This window comes from Nyctereutes procyonoides, unplaced genomic scaffold, assembly GCF_905146905.1.
Source record: "Nyctereutes procyonoides isolate TBG_1078 unplaced genomic scaffold, NYPRO_anot_genome, whole genome shotgun sequence".
Classification (NCBI taxonomy): domain Eukaryota; kingdom Metazoa; phylum Chordata; class Mammalia; order Carnivora; family Canidae; genus Nyctereutes; species Nyctereutes procyonoides.
In genome coordinates, this window is record NW_026575145.1 from 3679206 (window position 1) to 3699745 (window position 20540).

Sequence of the window (20540 nt, forward strand, 5' to 3'; positions counted from 1 at the left end):
GAAAAGGGTGAGGGGATGGATGTGATATTTAACTGGATTTTGGTTGTCATTTCATATTGTACATGTATATCAAGTGATCCCATGTATGGTTTATATAATTTTATTGGACAATTATACCTCAATTAAGGTGGGGAAAAATTTTTTAATATAGACAAATGCTGCTGTCTATATTATGATCATGATGTCTCAGATCATCATATTTTAAGAAATATTTTATAGTTAAATTTACTATTATGAAACCTTAAAACTGAATTCATACCTGCAGATTATTTAATACGGCCTTTCTCCCTACATTTCTAGACTAGAAATAGCTTCAAAAATTAGGTGATACATCCAAGGTTTCATGGTTAGTGCTGCTGATAAACCAAGTATGACAAGAATTGGATTTGCCTGCATAGACTGGACAAGGAATTTGAATAGTGCATTGGAAGCTAGAGCATAGTGAGCAATGAGAGTGAATGAAACAGTAAAGACAACCTAGGTGGACAGCACAAGAAATTGGCAGTGATAGGGAACAAGCAAGTGGATAGGTAATAGAAAAGTGTGAAGGTAAGGGAAGATATATGTTTGATTGCTTACTTGTTTATAAGAGGACTCTAGTCAGAGTATGGTAGTGTGCTGATGGAAATGATCTCGTGGAAAGAAAAGATGTGATTGATAAGAAAGAAGATAGAAACCACGTTCAGTGATTCATTTGCTTGGGTACTCCCTAACTTTATAACACTTGGAATTCATTTTCAGATCCACCTTCTTGAAACACTCTTCTTGAAATTTCTGTGCCACTCTGTTCTTCATTTTCCTAAATGTTCTTTCTCTTATTTTTAAGACAGAGAATTTTCCTTTTCCAAAGTTCTTGATTTTGGGTGCTTTCTTGCTATGATAATGTAGTCCTCACTGATCTGTTCCTTCCAAGATCTAACTTCACTCTTTGAACAGGGATTTCCAAATCTATATTTCTAGTCCTGAATTTTTGTATTTAGATTTGTATTTCCCATGGGAATAAATGGGTGGGTCATTCAGTTATGCATCATGATCTCAGAGTCCTGGGATAAAGCCCCCAGGTCAGTCTCCCCACTCAGTAGGAGCCTGTTTCTCCCTCTCCCTCTGCCCTCCACCCAGTGCTTTCTCTCTCTCTGTCATAAATCTTTAAAAAAAAATTGTATTTCTCTTTGCCTATTGGACATTTCTTCATGATCTCACAGAGACTCTAACTTAATATGTCAAAAACTAAACTAAAAAACTTATTTCCCCTGCCAATCTGCTTGGCCTAACATTTCTGATTCTGAAAATGTAATTTCTTTCAGTTAACTAGGTTTAAATCTTATCATTACTGATTTTGGTTTTAAATCAAAGTAATTCCCAAGGAGCTCTAGATTTTTCCACAAGATCATTCCATCTGTACCCTTTCTCTTCACATTATTCTTTTTCAGACTTCTGATACCTACCTGAACTTTGGAAGTAGCCTTTTATTTTTACTTCGTTGTTATCATCTGTGTAATCTGTTTTATATATTTCCAGATTAGTTTTAATGTATAGTTGTGCTTCTGACATCAAAAGCATTTACTGCATCCTTACTAATCTTGAAATTATATAGACCTTAAGTATCCTTTCCAGCTGTATATCCCCTCATTTTGTTATAGTAAAGATTCTCAACCTTTACTGTATATCCTTATTCTCTATAATTCTTTTAATGCCTGAACTTAAGATTCTAGTTTCTCAGTAAGACAAGGAAAGCACATTCTAGTCTTTTTTTCCTGTGCAGCTATGAAACCTGGACAGGATGCACGGAGAGCTTTTTGTTGATTCAGGAAGGTAAATAGTTACAGGCTGATTGGAAAAGACCAGAATTTTAAGTACCACTGAAGTGGGGGCATATTTCTAGTTTTCCCTTTGGTGTTCCTTAACCTAGATTAAGGTCACTTAAAACCTAGAAGTGGGCACTGGGGCAGGACTAAATTCAGAGAAAAGCCCTCCACTTCTGATTTGAGGAGAAGGGAAGGGGACTATAAAACTTAAAACAGAAGTCCCTGAGTTCTCTTTTTCTTTGCTCCTTCCTCTTACACCACAGTCTTCATGTAAACCTGCAAGGGTGAAAATCACAGCAGATATGGGGCCCACGTGTACTTAAAAACTCTGAAAGTAGGGAACCTTCCTCTAATTACATATAGGGCAGCTGGGGTGCCTGGGTGTCTCAGTTGGTTAAGCATCTCCCTTCAGTTCAGGTCATGATCCCAGGTCCTGGGATCAAGCCCTAACTTGGACTCCATGCTCCACGAAGAGTCTGCTTCTCCCTCTCCCTCTACCCCTTCTCCCCGCTGCCACGCATACATACTCTGTTTCCCTCAAATAAAATCTTTTTCTATAAAATGGGGGTAGGGCAACCTGTGTTGCATTTTTCTCTTTCTGTCCTTTCTGTCCTCTTTCCACTTAGTACTGCAGAAAGATGCAGTTGCATGAAGTGTATGCAGAGCTGGCTAACTAAAGGCCTAGATTTCTGCCAGAGAACCAAAAAAACAAGAACCCTGGGGCACTAAAAATTCCAAAGGGGAGGAGCTAGGGAAAGTAACCCCATATAAAGTTGTTTATGAACTTCTGGGCTCACCCCTGAACTGCATGTGAGGATCTGATCCTACACAGCCTACCAAAGACTGAGAACGGGACTAAGAGGCAGACTGCCACCCAGTCTCCAAGCCAGTCACAGGATATTTTAATAGCACTGGAAAACTTTAAAAATAGAACTACTGAAACTGCAACCACCAAACAGATTGGATTTTATAGCTCAGGTTATAGTCAGATTGACTGCCTGCTAAAACAAAAACATTGACATTCTGCATAGATAAACATGACTGAGTTTTACAGTATTTCAAAATGCCTAGGAAATAATCCAGAATTAGTATACAAAGAAACAGGAAAATTTCAACTCCGGGGAGGGGGGGGGGGCATGCTAATGCTGAGATAGCACAGATGTTGTAATTATCTGACAAGTTCTGAAGCAGGTATATAAAAAAGCTCTAGGAGACTTTCCAAATAGCTGATGAGATGGCCGAAGTAGAGCAGAAGCAGCATACCTTCTACAAGTTCACCTAATGTAACACAGATCCTGACCAGCTGCTGAACAGTTTCACAAGCAATGATGAAGCTATACAGCACCCAGCAGCAGCGGAGGCTGAACCGGGGTTTGCAGAGGAATCCGCACTCACTGCAAGAGCATCTGTGGAAGGCCAAGGAGCTTGCCCCTGTGGAGAAATCTCGGGGGGTTAAGGAGCACCTAGGGGACATGATCATCATGTCCAAGATAGTGGGCAGTAAGGTGGGTGTCTAAATGGCAAGACTTTGAACCAGATGGAAATCAAGCTGGAGATGATTGGCCACTACCTGGACAAGTTTTTCACCACCTGTGAAGCAGGCCCGGCATCTGGGCTGTCCACTCCTCCCACTTCAACCCTCTTATGTAGTGTGTTCTGCCAATAAAGGCTGAACAGACATCGCTAGTCAAAAAAAAAAAAAAAAAACTTCAGGAACGGAGAGCAAACTTCTTTTGGAGATTTTAATTAATTAATTAATGTATTTGACAGAGCATAAGCAGGTGGAGTGGCAGGCAGAGGGAGAGGGAGAAGCAGTCTGCCTGCTGAGGGGCTCCATAGCAGGACCCCAGGATCATGACTGCTCATGACCCCAGTACCTAAGCATACGCCAAGGCAGATGCTTCATAACCAGCTGAGCCACCCAGGTGCCCCAGAAAGCAAATATTCTTGAATAGAAATTTAGAAAATAGATATAAGAGTTCAAAAGAAGGATCAAATAAAAATTTTAGAACTGAGAAAATAAATGAACTTACTAGAAAGGCTCAATAACAATGGAAACGAAGAAGGAGGCTGTCAATATCAGGAATGAAGGAATAAGGAGAAATAGTAACTACCTGGATAAATACAGCAGACTTCAGTTCTTTACAATTTTTAATGGTTGATAGCAAATATTACCTTGTATGATGTTTTCAATATATGTAAATTTAATACATAAAACAACTACAATATAAAGAGGAAGGATGAAGAGACTTCTGGCAAATTTTGCATTCTTGCATTGAAGCAGTAAAATACTGATTCTAAGTAGGTAATTAAGTATGTTTGTAGCAATCTCTAGAGCAACTACTAAGAAACCAGAGATATTTTTAAATTTATAATAGATAAATATTTTTAAATTTTTTAACCAAAAAGAAGACAGAAAAGGAGAAACAGAAATGGAGATCAGAACAAAGCAGAAAGCAAATAAAATTATTAATGGTCTGAATGCAGCATTTAAAAAACAGAATGAATTTAAAAACATTCCTGCTTAGTGCCATGTAAGAGAAGCTTCAAATATGATAGGTTAAAAACAGGATAAAAAAAATACCTTGAAAACTCATAGCTGAAGTAGCTGTTACTAAAAGCTGTCAAAGATTTCAGTACCAGGAAAATTATCAAGGATAAAGAACATTAAAAAATGATAGAAATGTCTGTTCTCCAGGAAGACAATAATCCTAAATGTATATGCACCTAACAAAAAAACCCCTCAAAATACATGAATCAAAATCTGAGAGAACTAAAAGGAAATGACTGAACTGAAAAGAGAGGTAAAAACACTTTTATAGTTGGAAACTTCAGTGCTTTTTCCTGTAATTGACTAGTAAAAAATCAGCAGGGCTGTAGAACTGAACAACACCATCAACCAACGATCTAATTGACATTTGTGGAACAGTTCACCCAATAGAGGGAAAAATACATTTTTTTCCAAGAATACATGGATCATTTACCAGGTAGAACACTGACCAGGTCATAAATCTTAAATATAAGATCGCTAAAGTCATGCATAGGGTGTTTGTTTTCTAACCATAGTTGAATTAAACTACAAATCAATAAAGAAAGCTAACAGGAATGTTTCCAACTAGCGGAAAATTAAATAACACTCTTGTGAATAATCCATGAGTCAAAGAGGAAGAAGTCGTGGGAAAAAAGATAACTGAACAGAAATGAAGATATATCAAAATTTGTGGTGTGGGCACAGAAGTTCACAAACAACTTTACAGGGTAGTTTTATAGAGTTTATCTCTTGATTTCTATGGAACTTTCTACATAAATAAATCAGAATTAGAATGAATGGACTACTGAGTAATACAAAGAATTATTGATATATGTAACAACATGATTGAATTTCAAAGGCATTATGCTGAGTGGAAAAAAAAAAAAAAAGCCAGTTCAAAAGGTTATATACTAGGGCACCCTGGGTAGCTTAGCGGTTTGGCACCGCCCTCAGCCCAGTGCGGGATCCTGGTGACCCGGGATCGAGTTCCACATCAGGCTCCCTGCATGGAGCCTGCTTCTCCCTCTGCCTGTGTCTCTGCCTCTCTCTCTGTCTCTCATGAATAAATAAATCTTAAAAAAAAAAAAAGTTTGTATACTGTATGATTCCATTTATATCACACTCTGGAAAGACAAACTAAGAAAACAAATCAGTGATTGCCAACGGTTATAGTGTTGGACAACAAAGAGGGAGCACTAGGAATTTTTTCAGTGTAATGGAACGTTATGTATCCCAGTTGTGATCGTGGCTATACAAATCTGCATATCCATTAAGATTCATAGAACCATACCCAAAAAAGACAATTTTACTATATGTTAACTTTAAAAGAATGTTAAGTTGCCTAGACTGCATACTATTAAAATATTTAGATACAGCAGGCTTGGGTTTAGGCTCTGCTTTTTTTCTAGTTTTTTTCAAAGCTCTAACCTGCAGCCATGCCTTTGAAATTAACCATACTACAAATATGAAGTACTTTCTGTTCTCTAACCTTAGGCCTTTTCTTCCTTCATCTTCATTTTTTTTGCCAATGCCATTGCCTCATTTTCACCTGTTACATTTTATCCATCCTTCACATTTTATCTCACATGTCAATCACCTCCTCCCTGTAACCTTTATTTGTCATCACCTCTTCCTACTATCCACTTAATTAGTTATAATGCTTCTTTCTTAATTAGATATGATACTTAATGCTTCTTGGAATATAAAGCAAATCCAATCCTGACTGTACAGAAGAACCACCTGAGGAGCTTTTGAAAAATTCAAAGTGTTCCTACTGCAAGCCTACTAAATTGAAATCTACAGGGGTAGTCTAATAGCTTATTTTAATAACTCATCTGCTTGCTTGTACATTTGATGTAAGCTCCTCAAGTGATTCTTAGTTGCATCTCACTGTTTTGTACTCATCATGCTTGTAACCTAGTTAGCAAATAATTAAGAGGTTTCTGAGATCTAACTTAGCTTAAGCAGATACTTGAACTAAGATCTGAAGGACAAATAAAAAATATTTAAGCCAAATTTTATAAGTTCATTTTAAATAAAATGGCATATATAAAAGTAGAAGTAAGAAAGCATATTTAAAAATGCCGAAGGAAGACCAAAATAATGGAAGACCAAAATAACGAGTACAGAAAATGAAGGAAGAACAGTACAGGAGGGGATTAGAGAGACAAGACCAATGTAAGTCATATTAAATACTTTGGATTTTATGCTAGTGAGTTATAAAAGCAAGTTTTTTTCTCCCTCTGTTACCTGTAAAAGCAAGTTTTAAGTAGGATTGGAGTGACATTATATTTGCCCTTTTATTATCTGGGATAAACTAGAGATAGGTTAATTACAGACTAATTTATTAAATGAATTAAGTATTTTTATTATGAAAAATAGTCCTGTTGGTAGTTCTCCACTTGGAAATTAATGGTGTACACAAATAGGGAAGCTTGAGCCTCCAAATCCTTTTAGTTCTCCACTCTAGAACATCTGTGGAATGATTAATTATGCAAAAAAGTAGAGACTTTGTTAGTGTTTAATGCCTGTAATTGTCTTCCTCTTCTACATGGAGTGAGCGGTATTCTGTAGTCAACTTGTACTGTTCACAAAAGCTAATTCATATAGATTTACAATTAAATAAATTTATTAATACCCTAAACTCATCACTTCCTAATTACTTTAATATATTTTATTATTATTATCTATGCCTTAAGATTCTTTATATCAATTTTATCTGTATGGTGGAAATTCTGTATAATTGTGTCCTTTCACACATTTCTTACTCCACATTCAGGGAATCACATTGGTAGCCTGAAACCAGCCATCATAGAGGTATTTACAGTATGGAAAGTGACAAACACTACAAATAAGGACTTTTTTAACCCCAGGGAGCCGGTTTTTAAAATTTATCAGCATACAGGCAGCCTGGGTGGCTCAGCTGTTTAGTGCCGCCTTCAGCCCAGGGTGTGATCCTGGAGACCCAAGATTGAGTCCCCACGTTGGGCTCCCTGCATGGAGCCTGCTTCTCCCTCTGCCTGTCTCTGTGTCTCTCATGAATAAATAAAATCTTAAAAAAAAAATTATCAGCATAATACTTCATAGGTTAATTGGTGAGTTAAATAGATCCTTTCTGGCTGAACGGTCAGCTAAATTACAACATGTAAAATCTGGGGAGTGAGGGAAGCAGAAATATGTGTACCAGTTTCTAAATATTTACAAGTAAACTTTCAGAATGTAACTCATTTATTAAATTGGGTGACTACTTATATTGTCAGGTTTTTTTCTCTTCCAATTTTCATTTCCCTCAATATATATAAAATCTTGCATTCTATAAATTATAATAGAATGAGAGCAAGAATAACACTTTATAGTAAGAATTTATAACCAAGAGTATATAGGAACTAAGAACTCATTTTCCAATATACTTAGCACCAATAAGATTTGAACAACAGTGTTGAAAAGTTAGTCACGCTAGAATCACCCCAAAATATCAAATCACTGATGGTTGGACTTAGGAAAAAGATGTTAAAAGACCTGAGATGATTTTTTAGGTTTCATAGAATACAAAAAAATAGGAGATACGTACTAGATACGTTAAATTACATCTTCATATTTTAAGCACTCAAGTAAGTTGCTGTGTGTGGAGGGGAAAAAAATTCTTCCCTGTTATCTAGAATGATTTTGGTTAAAATTCCTTTAGCTCAATAAATCTCATTGATACAGTGGTACGCATTCAGGAGGTTGTTTTTATTGATTTGAATTTCTTGGTCTTTAACTGGTTTTGGTCTTCCATAGTGCTTTTGCATCTCTTCCAAAGCACAAACCTGGTTTCTGGTCAGATGTAGCTATGGCTGTAGGTTCTCGATCTTCTGAAGAGTGCCAGAGGAAATACCTGGAAGATCCCAGAGGAAAAGGAACCCAGAAACCTGTCACTAAGAAACAAACAGTCAATCCCAAAGGCCAAAATGGTAAATTTTTGTTTTTCCTAGTTCTCAGTATTGATTTCTACTTGCTAAATATATTTATCCATTTGTCGTGGTCTTATAAAGGTGTTTTCTCCAAATTTTAAAGCTAGAAAGTATTTTAAAGATCATCTGTTTAATTTTTATCTAGATATCAAGTACATCAGTAATAGCCTGAGCAAACTTGTGCTTTGAGTTTGTTCCAGGAAATCTGTAGCTAAATCCAAAGATTTCAGTATCTGGTTTATTAAAAGTCTCATTTTTTTTAAAGAATTTCTTTATTTATTCATGAGAGACACAGAGAGAAATAGAGAGGTAGAGACACAGGCAGAGGGAGAAGCAGGCCCCATGCAGGGAGCCGGACATAAGATTCGATCCCGGGTCTCCAGGATCAGGCCCCGGGCTGAAGGTGGCGCTAAACTGCTAAGCCACTGGGGCTGCCCCTTAAAGTTATTTAATTTGGGATCCCTGGGTGGCACAGCGGTTTGGCGCCTGCCTTTGGCCCAGGGCGCGATCCTGGAGACCTGGGATCGATTCCCACATCGGGCTCGCGGTGCATGGAGCCTGCTTCTCCCTCTGCCTATGTCTCTGCCTCTCCCTCTCTCTCTGTGACTATCATAAATAAATTTTAAAAAAAAATAAAGTTATTTAATTTGAAGCCACTTGGGTAGAGCCTCATAAAAATTCATAATAAAATTCTAAATAAATTTAGTTTTTGTATTCCTCCCGAGTATACATTCCTGCTCAGGGTTTATGACAGAGCTTATACTGACTAACCTTTGGGAGTATCCTATCCCTGTCCTGATTCAGTAAGGTTTATATTTTTAGAAAATCAACAAATTAGGCATTCAGCAAGGAGAATGTGAGAGGGCGAAGACCTTTTCCATCTCACCTTGGCTAATCTGATGTAGTTTCTTCATGAATATCTTATGAGCTAATTATATTGCATAGATCCCAGTATAGAAAGAATCTTTTGTTATGTAGGAGACTTATTAATAGAGGATGCATTTGCTTAATATAAATAGACAATTTAGATTTTACAAAGTCTGTTAAATTTAGAGCAGTTACTATAAATAACCAAATCCTTATTAAAATGTTTTGCTGACTCCTAAGGCAAGATAGGTGATGCTGATGAGAAGCAAATTATTAAGATCACTGCCAAAGTGGGAACTCTTAAAAGGAAGCAACAAATGAGGGATTTTCTGGAACAATTGCCAAAAGATGATCATGATGATTTTTTCAGTACAACACCTGTGCAGAATCAAAGAGTACTGGTAAGAGTCTTAAATGTGTGAAATCATTGCTTTCTTCATACTGACTTTAACATTTTTCATTTTTATGTCTGGTTAGTGTTCATCCCTAATGTTTAGGCCAAGGATTGATAGTTCCAGACATGACCCAAAATACAGGAAGTAGCCTGCCAGTACATGCTATTCTTATCAGTGTCCAGTGTCTACCCTTCAGTGGGTTTCATAGGTAATGGTTGTAGAGCCAAATTGAAAACCCAGAAATGTTTAATTAGGCTAAATGTATATATTTAATTTTTTTTAAGATTTTTTTTATTTATGAGAAACAGAGAGAGAGAGAGGCACAGACTTGGGCAGAGGGAGAAACAGGTTCCATGCAGGGAGCCTAATGTGGGACTTGATCCTGGGTCTCCAGGATCACACCCTGGGCTGCAGGCGGCGCCAAACTGCTGAGCCACCCAGGCTGCCCATATTTAAATTTTTTTAAAAAAGATATTATCTATTTATGAGACACACACAGAGAGAGGAGAGGCAGAGACATAGGCAGAGGGAGAAGCAGGCTCCCAGTGGGGAGTCTGATGCAGGACTTGATCCCAGGACCCCAGGGTCATGAGCTGAGCCAAAGGCAGACACTTGACTACTGGGCTACCCAGGTGTCCCTGTATTTAAAATTTCATATGCAATGAGGTAAACTTAAAAAAAAAGTGATGAAATTATTACCTACTGTATAGTAAATTTAGTGGAGGTATTAAATGACAGCACAAAGTTGACATTTGAATCTATAAAAGAATTTTTGTAGTATGAAAAAATGTATAACTAAAAACTTCAGCAATTGGGAAAAAATATTTACAACAAATAAAGCCACTAATGTTGATAATATGAAGAAGTAATTCACATATTATTAGAATAAAAATTGTCAGGGGGTGCCTGGGTGGCTCAGTCAGTTAAGTGTCTGACTTCAGCTCAGGTCATAATCTCAGCGTCTTGGGATTGAACCACAAATCAGGCTTCATGCTCAGTGGGAAGTCTGCTTCTCCCTCTGCCCCTCCTTCCCCACTCCTGCCCGCTTGCTCTCAAATAAACAAATAAAATCTTTAAAAAAAAATTGTCACAATCACAGGGGTAAAGTGGGCAAGAAAAAATTCCAAAGGCTGAATGAATACTGAGGGAAGTGGTTATGTTAGCTGATAATCAAAGGAAAAATAAATAAATCATATGTATATATTCTAAGTTACAGAATCTTTTACAAAATAAGTTAAATTATCTACTAACAAAAAGCAGTGGAGATACTGATGTAGTCGTACATCAGTGGATGTAAAATGAATCATACCTTTTGGAAAGCATGGCCATTTTCAAGAACCATTAGATGAGTTCTATTCATTGGAATTTATCCTAAGAAATTCAAAAGAAGCCAAACTCCTGACACAGATAGTCGCACAGATTTCTCTTCACAGCAGAAAACTGGAAGCAATGTATATGTCCAAGAAGGATGTTCTTCATAAACAGATACAATAGAAAGTGCAAATTTGAAACTATTTCTAGAATATAAATATAAATGTTAAGAATATTAAGATTAATGCAAAATGGATATAGACAATGATAGAGGTGTAAAAGTTCAAGGAGTTTTAGTGAGCTTAACTTCAAGAATATTTTTATTCATTTTCTTAATATTGTTATACGTCTCCAATATTAAAAGGCTATACAATGCTTTAAGAATTTAGTAATCATTATCTGGGCTCTTTTTGCCTATACAGACTATAAAGGATTTTATATAAAAAGTATTTTAAGGGGATCCCTGGGTGGCTCAGTGGTTTAGCGCTTGCTTTCAGCCCCAGGGTGCGATTCTGGAGTCCTGGGATCGAGTCCCACATCCCTGCATGGAGCCTGCTTCTCCCTCTGCCTGTGTCTCTGCCTCTCTCTCTATCTGTGTGTCTCTCATGAATAAATAAATAAAATCTTAATAAATAAATAAATAAATAAATAAATAAATAAATAATAATTAGTATTTTAAGGGAGCCATCTGAGGCTTTTACTGTGTTCCAACTACATAACAGCCATGGTAATTTAGGGGTTATATCCTTTACATAATTCTACCATCATTTTAGGTTTTATGTATTTTTTGGCTTAAATGCAATAGTAGCAACATTTTAAAGACAAAAACAAAACAAATAGTGAAGTAAGTTCATTTTCTGTAGCATAAATCCACTTTCTCTAAGGCTTTAATGTAAAGATAGGCAAAATCTTAATGAAGGATTGAATTATTTAATGGAAATGTGTATACACAAAAGTTTAATACTGCTTTGGTTCCTATTAAGTGCCAAGCATAGTAATCAGTGAATTAGTTCTGTTTTGTTCTGTTTACCCAGAAGTAAGGAAACCATAACCCATGGGTCAAACCGGGCAGACCATATTTGTTATAACAAAATTCTATTAGAACAGAGACATATTGGGATCCCTGGGTGGCGCAGCGGTTTAGCGCCACCTTCAGCCCAGGGCGCAATCCTGGAGACCCGGGATCAAATCCCACGTCGGGCTCCCGGTGCATGGAGCCTGCTTCTCCCTCTGCCTGTGTCTCTGCCTCTCTCTCTCTCTGTGTGACTATCATAAATAAATAAAAATTTAAAAAAAAAAAAAAAAAAAAAAGAACAGAGACATATTTATTGTTTACATAGCTATGTCTGTTTTCACGACAGAGTTGAATATTTGGGACAGATTCTGTATGGACCATAAAGCCTAAAATATACTATCTGACCCTTGACAGAAAACATTTGCTGACCCCTGGTCTTTCCACAACTTTTAGAAATAGGTGTCATTGTCTCCACTTAACACAATAGAACCAAAGTTTTTTTTAGAGGCTGAGGCTCTGTTAATTACTAATGTGTTTAGAGATCTCAGCTGGAAAATTATAAGGAGGAAAACAACTTATCAGCCCACCTAAGAATATTTAGTGACAATGAGAAATTCCATGTTAGGGTTGCCTGCTTGCTGGTAACAATTATTTGTTTTCTAGTTGCCAAATCTCCAAGACAGTGCAGAAGAAGATGATATTCTGCTGAGTATGGACAAAAATCCAACAACTCCATCATCAGTTGTCTTTCCATTGGCAAAAACTCCTCAGTGTCAGCATGTCAGTCCTGGCATGCTAGCTTCTATAAATAGGTAAATATGCATATAGACTGTAATTCTCTGCATCAACATTTAACATTTCATGAGTCAGAGAGTAGATGTCAGTAATGAGAAGAATCATCATTAAACAAAAAAATCAAGAATAGTTCCTAGAAGTTCAGGATGGACAGTTTCAATAAGTAGAGAATATTGTTCAGTAGTGTAGGGACCCAACTTACACTTTACATCAGGATAAATTCTAAATGGATCAAATTTTTTCACATAGCAAATTAAACTATAAAATATACCTAAAGAAACCTTGGAGGATTATTTTATAATCATTGATAAGTGAAAGTCTTTTCACACTATGATGCTAGACTCAGAGTACACTAACAAAAAGAATCATAAAGTCAACCAGATAAAAAGTTTTACCCAACCACCATAAGCAATAAAAAGATAAACAGTGATCTGACAAAAGAATATATGGAACTCATCAAAGGAAAAGGCTAATTTTCCTAACGCAGCACTCCTATGGATTAAGAGGAAAGGAAAGGGATTCTCATGCATCACTAGTGAGAAGGTAAATTAGTAGTCTCTGTGGGCAGCAATTTGTCAATATCTATCAAAATTATAAATACACATATTTGACCTATCAGTCCTGCTTCTCACATAGTGAATATACAGCTTATTAGAGTATTGCTTATAATAGCAAAAGTCTGGAAATAGCTCCTGCCTATCAGTAAGGGACTAATCAATGGTACATTATGTAACCATAGAAATTAATGAAGAAAGTCTTAATGTACTATTATGGTAAAATGTTCAAGATCTAGTAAGTGAAAAAAGATGCAGTGAATAATGTGTTAACATTTGTGTAAATGTGGTAAATTGTGTAAAATTTGTGTAAACGGGCTGTGTGTATACTTGTGTATATTTGCATATATACATGTATATATACCTAATTGCTTTCCTTTGATTAAATATCTGAAAGTATATATAAGAAACTGAAAACACTACTGATCCCTACAAAGAGGACCTAGTTCACTTGGAGATGAGAGAGGGAAAGTTTTTTGAATTTTGAACTATGTGAATATAGATACTTGAAATATAAGTAAAACTAAGAAAAATCAGGGACAACCAGCAGTTGAATGACAGAGAAAAGAAGGAAAGAAATAAAAATGAGGCCTGAAAATAAGTCATTCCATTTGGCAATCAAGCAGGACTTTTATTAAGAGTAATTCTGTGGGTTGTGAGGCAGAAGCCGTAATAATGACTGAGAAAAAAGTATTCAGTCCTCTCCTGAGGGTTGGTGAAATTTTAATTTGCATTTATTTGGTAAAAACATAATTTTCATAATTTTTTCCCCAGAAATCTACAGATTATTTTTGATTTAGTATTCATTGCAGGTGAAAGTATACTAAGAATATAATTTTGGGCAAAGCTTTTGATAAGTACTTTGGCCAAATCATCAAAAGCTTTAAAATATTCATCCCTTTGGCCCTTGAATTTTCTTAGTCACTTATAAGGAAATACATTTGGGCAAGTATGTAATGTACATTAGTATGGACAAAGATGTTTGTCATGAAACATAATACTGAAGATATGAAAATGACCTAAATGTCCAATAAAGAAAGTTAAGAAATGAGGATTTGTCCACATTATAGGATAGGATATAACAATTAAAAATCATACCTTCAAAAAAAAAATCATACCTTCAAGAATTTTTAACAACCAAGAATAATGTTCAGTTGACAATAGATTTTAAAAGCTAAGAGTTAAATTATAAACAATATCCCAGTTTACATAATATATATTCAGAAAGGAAATTTCTTTTTTTTTTTTAATTTTTTTTTTAAATTTTTATTTATTTATGATAGAGAGAGAGAGGCAGAGACACAGGCAGAGGGAAAAGCAGGCTCCATGCACCGGGAGCCCGACGTGGGATTCGATCCCGGGTCCCCAGGATCGTGCCCTGGGCCAAAGGCAGGCGCTAAACCGCTGCGCCACCCAGGGATCCCCAGAAAGGAAATTTCTTGACTATAAACATCATAGCCATTATCTCTAGGTTGTAGAATTATAGTGAAGTGAGTTTTGGTGGTGGTGTTTTTTTTTTTAATATCACTTTTGCAATGATGGAAATAGACTTTCCCCTCCTCCCCAATAGAACACATGGTAGATTCATTTATATCATGACTATATTTCCTAAAACATTTATTTCATACAGGGCAACGGACTCATGAGGTGTTGATCCTTGAACAGCTGGCTAGGCTTATTCACTAGCTATGCAGCAGTGCTTGTGGTTCACATTAATATCTTAATACAGTCACACATTTAGAATATGTTATACCTTTAAGGCTGCTCCCAAATTTTCATAAAGGAACGGATAATTGATCATAAAGGATCTTGAAGCTAAGAGAGAATTACAATTGGTGTTCAGCTGGTATTTACTGTCATAAGGACTAGGAATTGTAGGGGGAAATGAGAATAGCCATTCTTGTGACACCTGGGTGGCTCAGCGGTTGAGCATCTGCCTCGGCCTCAGGACGTGATCTTGGCCCCAAGGCTCTGTGTAGGGAGCCTCCTTCTCCCTCTGCCTATATCTCTACCTCTTCTCTGTCTCTTATGAATAAATAAAATCTTAAAAAAAAAAAAAAAAAGATAGCCATTCTCTGTGGCTTCCATTTGTGTCTGTAAAATGAGCCAAGCCTATTTACTAAGAATGAGAGGGGGAGAAAATAAGCTAAAAAGAAATGACTCAGGAGTTAGTTGGAAGCTATAAATTGAGGGTTTTCATCACCAGGTATATCCTTAAAGTGGTTAACTATTTGATGTAGACAGGAAAGCAAGTAAACAGGAAGGAGTAAGAGGTCTAATAAAAGGGAGTCCAGGTAGAAGTCAAAGTGAATTTTGGAAAAGAGAGGCAGCAAGATAGTGATCAGAAAGAGCACTGAACAATGAGCAAAACCATAATTTCCTACTCTTATTTAATGTTCCTTTAAAATGTTAAGTTGAAATATTTTGTCCATTTCCATCAGTACACCATTGTTTTTTAAAAAATGGAAAAGACATGGGCAGCCCGTGGGCTCAGCGGTTTAGCGCCACCTTCAGCCCAGGGCCTGATCCTGGAGACCCGGGGTCGAGTCCCATGTCGTGCTCCCTGCATGGAGCCTGCTTCTCCCTCTGCCTGTGTCTCTACCTCTCTCTCTTTCTCTCTCTCTCATAAATAAATAAAATCTTTTTTACAAAGTGGAAAAGACAAATAGACTTTTGTTGTTTTTGAGTCTGTTTCCTGGTTTGCCTCTTTTTTTTTGGCTCTTGTTCATGTTTTGTTTCTTAAATTTCAGATAGGACTAAAACCATATGGTATATGTCTTTTTCTGACTTAGTTTTCTTAACATTCTACTTTCTTGTTACATCCATGTTATTGCAAACAGCAAGATTCGATCTTTTATATGGTAGAGTAATATTCCAGTATGTGTGTGTATGTATAGTAGATTTATGTTTATATATTATATAAAATATATTAAATACCTAGTATATTTACACACACACACACACACACACATATGTGCACTTGTATTAAATAATGCTCTAAACAATGGGGTGCACATATCCCTTTGAATTTGTATTTTTGTGATCTTTGGGTAAATACCTAGTGGTACAATTGCTGGATCATAGGGTAGTTCTATTTTTAACTTTTTGTGGAACCTCCATACTGTTTTCCACAGAGGCTGTACCAGTTTGCATTCCTGCCAACTGTGCAAAAGGATTCCCCTTTCTCCACATCCCCACCAACACCCATTGTTTGTACTGTTGACTTTAACCATTCTGACAGGTGGAAGGTGATATCTCATTGTAGTCTTGATATATTTCCCTGATGATCAGTGATGTTGAGCATCTTTTCAAGTGTCTATTGGCTATCTGGATGTCTTTGGAGAAATGTCTATTCATGTCTTCTGCCTTTTTTAATTGGATTTTTTTTGGGGGGGGTGTTGAGTTGTGTAAGTTATTTTTATGTTTTGAATGCTAACCCTTTATCAGCTATGTCATTTGCAAATATCTTCTCCCATTCCATAGGCTGCCTTTTACTTGTGTGGATTGGTTTCCTTCCCTGTGCAGAAGCTGTTTATTTTGATGTAGCCCCAAAAGTTTAGTTTTGCTTTTGCTTCCCAGAAAAAAAAATATTTATATATATTATATATATATATATTTCCCAGAAAATACTTTTCCCCAGAAAATATACTTCTTAAAGTTTGAGACACATTTAAAATTATTTTTGTCATTGCTATTGAAGCTGTGGATAGAAATATGGTAGTTAACTGTTGACTTAAAATTTTGTATTCAAACAGGAATGATTGTGATAAATATGTTTTTCGTATGCAAAAAAACCATAAAAGTAAAGGTGGCATTGTCTGGGGCAATATCAAGAAAAAAACAGTAAGTATATTTATTCTTCATTTATTCATCATGTCTATTGAACAACTGTAATACATGGCAGATTGTGGCAGTTAAAAGTTATGTAAAAGTTCTTGCCCTCAAAGTAGTTAATCTTAGAGAATGACAATTTATGGAGGACCACCTTATCACCTGATTGTATATTCCTTCTCACCAGACTATGGCAATATCTTCTTCCCTTATCCACGTTGAAATATTTATATTGTATACTTCCTAGAGTATAATTCTTCTCAGAGAATTTCTAAAACATTGGGATTACATAATCACATCCAATTTTTATGGTTTCATTTGTCCACAGGAAATGATAGATACTTCTGGACACAGGTTTAAAAATCAACCTGGAGACTAAACTCTTTAAAGGATATCTCCAAAATTGAAGGTGTAGACAAACTATTCTTAGATTCCCTTTTCCCAGTCCCACATTCTTTATGAGAATGAAATTTTGGTTTGTTGCAGAGGACCCAGAATCAACATAGCAAGAAGGATTTGGTTGGCTTCTAGTCCCTATTTTGCCCGTGAAAGTTGGTTGCTTTGACGATTGTTTCACAAACTTGAATGTGCAAAGGCATCACCTAGGGATCTTGTTAAACACCAGATTCTGATCCAGTAGATTTGAGATTTCTGTTTTTTTTTTTTTTTTTTAGATTTTATTTATTCATGAGAGACACAAGAAAGAGGCAGAGACAGAGGGAGAAGCAGGCTCCATGCAGGGAACCCGACACGGGACTTGATCCCGGGTCTTCAGGATCACGCCCTGGGCTGAAGGTGGTGGTAAACCGCTGAGCCACCCGGGCTGCCCGATTTCTTCATTTCTAACAGGCTTCAGGTGCTAATGCCTATGTTGCTGTCCATGGACCATACTGAGTTAGTAGCAAGACCCTAATCCACTCATTCTGTTCTCTGCACAGTGATGAAAAATTCACATGGACAGATCTAATAAGGACACTTCCTATTAAGAATATTTGTTTCTTTGTATTTCTGGCATCATCCTAAACACTACTGGACTTATGTTTTTCTTAATGGGTCATAATTTTAGCAGTCTCCTGAACTATATAATATCCTTGTGATTTAGTCCTTTTTCATAGACTAATATTTTGTCGTGTGTGAGGATAGAAAGAACAAAGGATTTAGTGTTAAAAGTTTTTATTTCAAGCCCTAACTCCTCATACCAGCTTTATAAGACAAGCTACTTGGGCTTTCTAGTCTCATTTTATTCATGTATGGTATCAATGTGGGAATCATGATACTGGTTTAATGTTGTTGAATGATTTTGAGAGCTAAATGATAGAATAATGTTTTTAACTCATTTCACAAGAAAAAGTACAGTTATGTCACAATCTGAACAAGAGTTTGTATCTCAAGAGTTTGAACTCTATTTTTACCCTTAGTACACCACTATACTATATACCCTGTCATATTTCCTTTCTATTCCTTTTCATTTTTTAAAGATAGCTGGGCATGGCCAAAAGTTTAAAAAGCATTGATGTAATAAATATGTATTTTACACTTAAACTTTGTGATATAAATTACTATTTTAGACAATTGAAATTTTGCTAGTGTAATGGAATAGCATGAGTACTTAGATTTTGGCAACTGTCAGAGGCCCATAGACTATCCTTTCACCCCTGTAGCATTAATTGATAATATTTTCTTATAGTCATGTTTGCCAGCAGTGGGAAACAACATTGAAGAAGTGTTCTTACCATAGATAGATTCAACTGTGGAAAAAGAATTAGACATTTCACAGATAATCATAATGTGATTAGGTATCATTATAGGCATGTGTTCAAGGTACTCAGGATGAAGCATACTTATTTTGTCTGTGTTTGAGGCAGAACTCACAGGAGGTACTATTTAGCTATTAACATGAACTCTCTTGCAGGTTGAAACTGATTTTTCAACTCCAACATCAAGAAAAACAACCCTGTTTAACAAAGGTAATTTATTTTTCTTTTGTAACTCAGTCTATTATAAGTTAGTCTCTGTATTAACATGGTACTAAAATTAACTGCTCTGAAGTGGGCAGGTCTATTCAATTTCTCAGTTCTTTTCAATTTCATTGAAATTGCTTTTAGAAGTATATTAATCTTTTATTAAACTTCTTTTTACAGAATTAGGAGAAAACTCTGGTATTGGAAAATTTTTCGCTAATGCTATGGAGTCTTTAGATGAAGAAGAGAAAGATTATTATTTTTCAGACTCTGATTCTTCTTAGTAAAAATGAGAAAATATTTTCAGGATTTTTATCAAGAAGCAGATAATACATTTGTGTCTTCTTTTGGAATACATATATTTTCTTCATAATATACCATCATACGAAATTGTGGATTCCTCCTTAGAGGTTTTAGGAGATGAATAGTTAACAGAGAGATGTTTTACTCTGAATTCATCTAAAACATCTTTCTGTAACTATTCCTCATTGCTGCAGGTTACTAAAAATGTAAGGAAAATTGTTTTGCTTGTATAGATACTTGTGAATTTCTGGGTTTTGCATTATTAAAATATTCTACATAAGTATCTCTTAACCGTCCAAGTTTGTTTACGTTAAGAAAATCATGTTCCATTTTTTTTAAAGCTTCCCAGAAAATGCTATCCTCAAGGGATAGGGGAGGGAGAATGAGAAGTAGATTGTACTGCCAGCTACTAAATTCATGAAAACTTCCAAGTCAGCATTTGTTACCACTTGGTATACAAGCCAGAATTGATCTAATGTTTAAATTACATGTTGTTAAAACTATGTAACACTCTATCTTGTGATTTTTTTTCTTAAAACTTATGATTAGCATATCTCTGAAACCTATGTAAATTTGTTGTTTTTCAATATTTTATTAGGTAGAAATCAGAGAACAAATTTTGTTGCACTATGCCTTATTTACATATGCAGTTTACATTTGGTCTCAATGTTAAAAGGACTGGATTAGACTTTTCAATATTCAAGTAGTTGATCTACCACTAGGAGTCAAGTTAACGTGCCATGTCATAGTAACATTATTTTCCTTTCAGACAGCTCCTTTTTAGAAATAAACCTTTTTTTAGCCTATTTTACCACTGTTTTGAAATTTGACATAGAATATTTTTCCTTTGGTTACAGTGTATATACACACTCTTTCTCTCCAGTTAGATTGTTTAAATAAACTTGGTTTACTTTTGTAACGTTTGTATTTTGGTTGTTGTTTGATTACTGGATCATAGAAAGTAAACAAATATGCATTCTGTTACTGGTTCAGCTCCTTGCCTCAAAAATTACCAGAACTTTCACTAAAAACTACATGCTCATGTTTCTTAAGAGTTCAGTAATAATCAGCAGTTCTAGAACTATAGAATTTACAGCAACACAAGATTTAAAAATAATATTGCAGCTAGACTTAGATCATAATGGTTTCTGCCACAAAGAATTTAGATGGAGGATGGAACAAATAAAGAAGGGATTATTTTAGAGTCAAATACTGTTGTA

At 35.8% G+C, this 20540-nt stretch overlaps 1 protein-coding gene and 1 pseudogene across 2 annotated transcripts in view; both read left to right on the forward strand.

Moving 5' to 3' along the window:
• The window catches only part of MIS18BP1 (MIS18 binding protein 1), a 47701-nt gene extending 27471 nt beyond the window's left edge, over positions 1 to 20230 (forward strand). For both annotated transcript variants that reach the window (XM_055309249.1, XM_055309248.1), the window contains exons 12-17: positions 8116 to 8288; positions 9396 to 9556; positions 12540 to 12688; positions 16981 to 17068; positions 18969 to 19023; positions 19198 to 20230. In XM_055309249.1, the coding sequence (XP_055165224.1) occupies positions 8116 to 8288; positions 9396 to 9556; positions 12540 to 12688; positions 16981 to 17068; positions 18969 to 19023; positions 19198 to 19301 (730 nt within the window). In that variant the 3' untranslated portion in view covers positions 19302 to 20230. The remainder of the gene's footprint in view (positions 1 to 8115; positions 8289 to 9395; positions 9557 to 12539; positions 12689 to 16980; positions 17069 to 18968; positions 19024 to 19197) is intronic.
• On the forward strand, positions 2957 to 7005 carry LOC129499489 (40S ribosomal protein S15-like; annotated as a pseudogene).
• Positions 20231 to 20540: the final 310 nt, after the last annotated feature.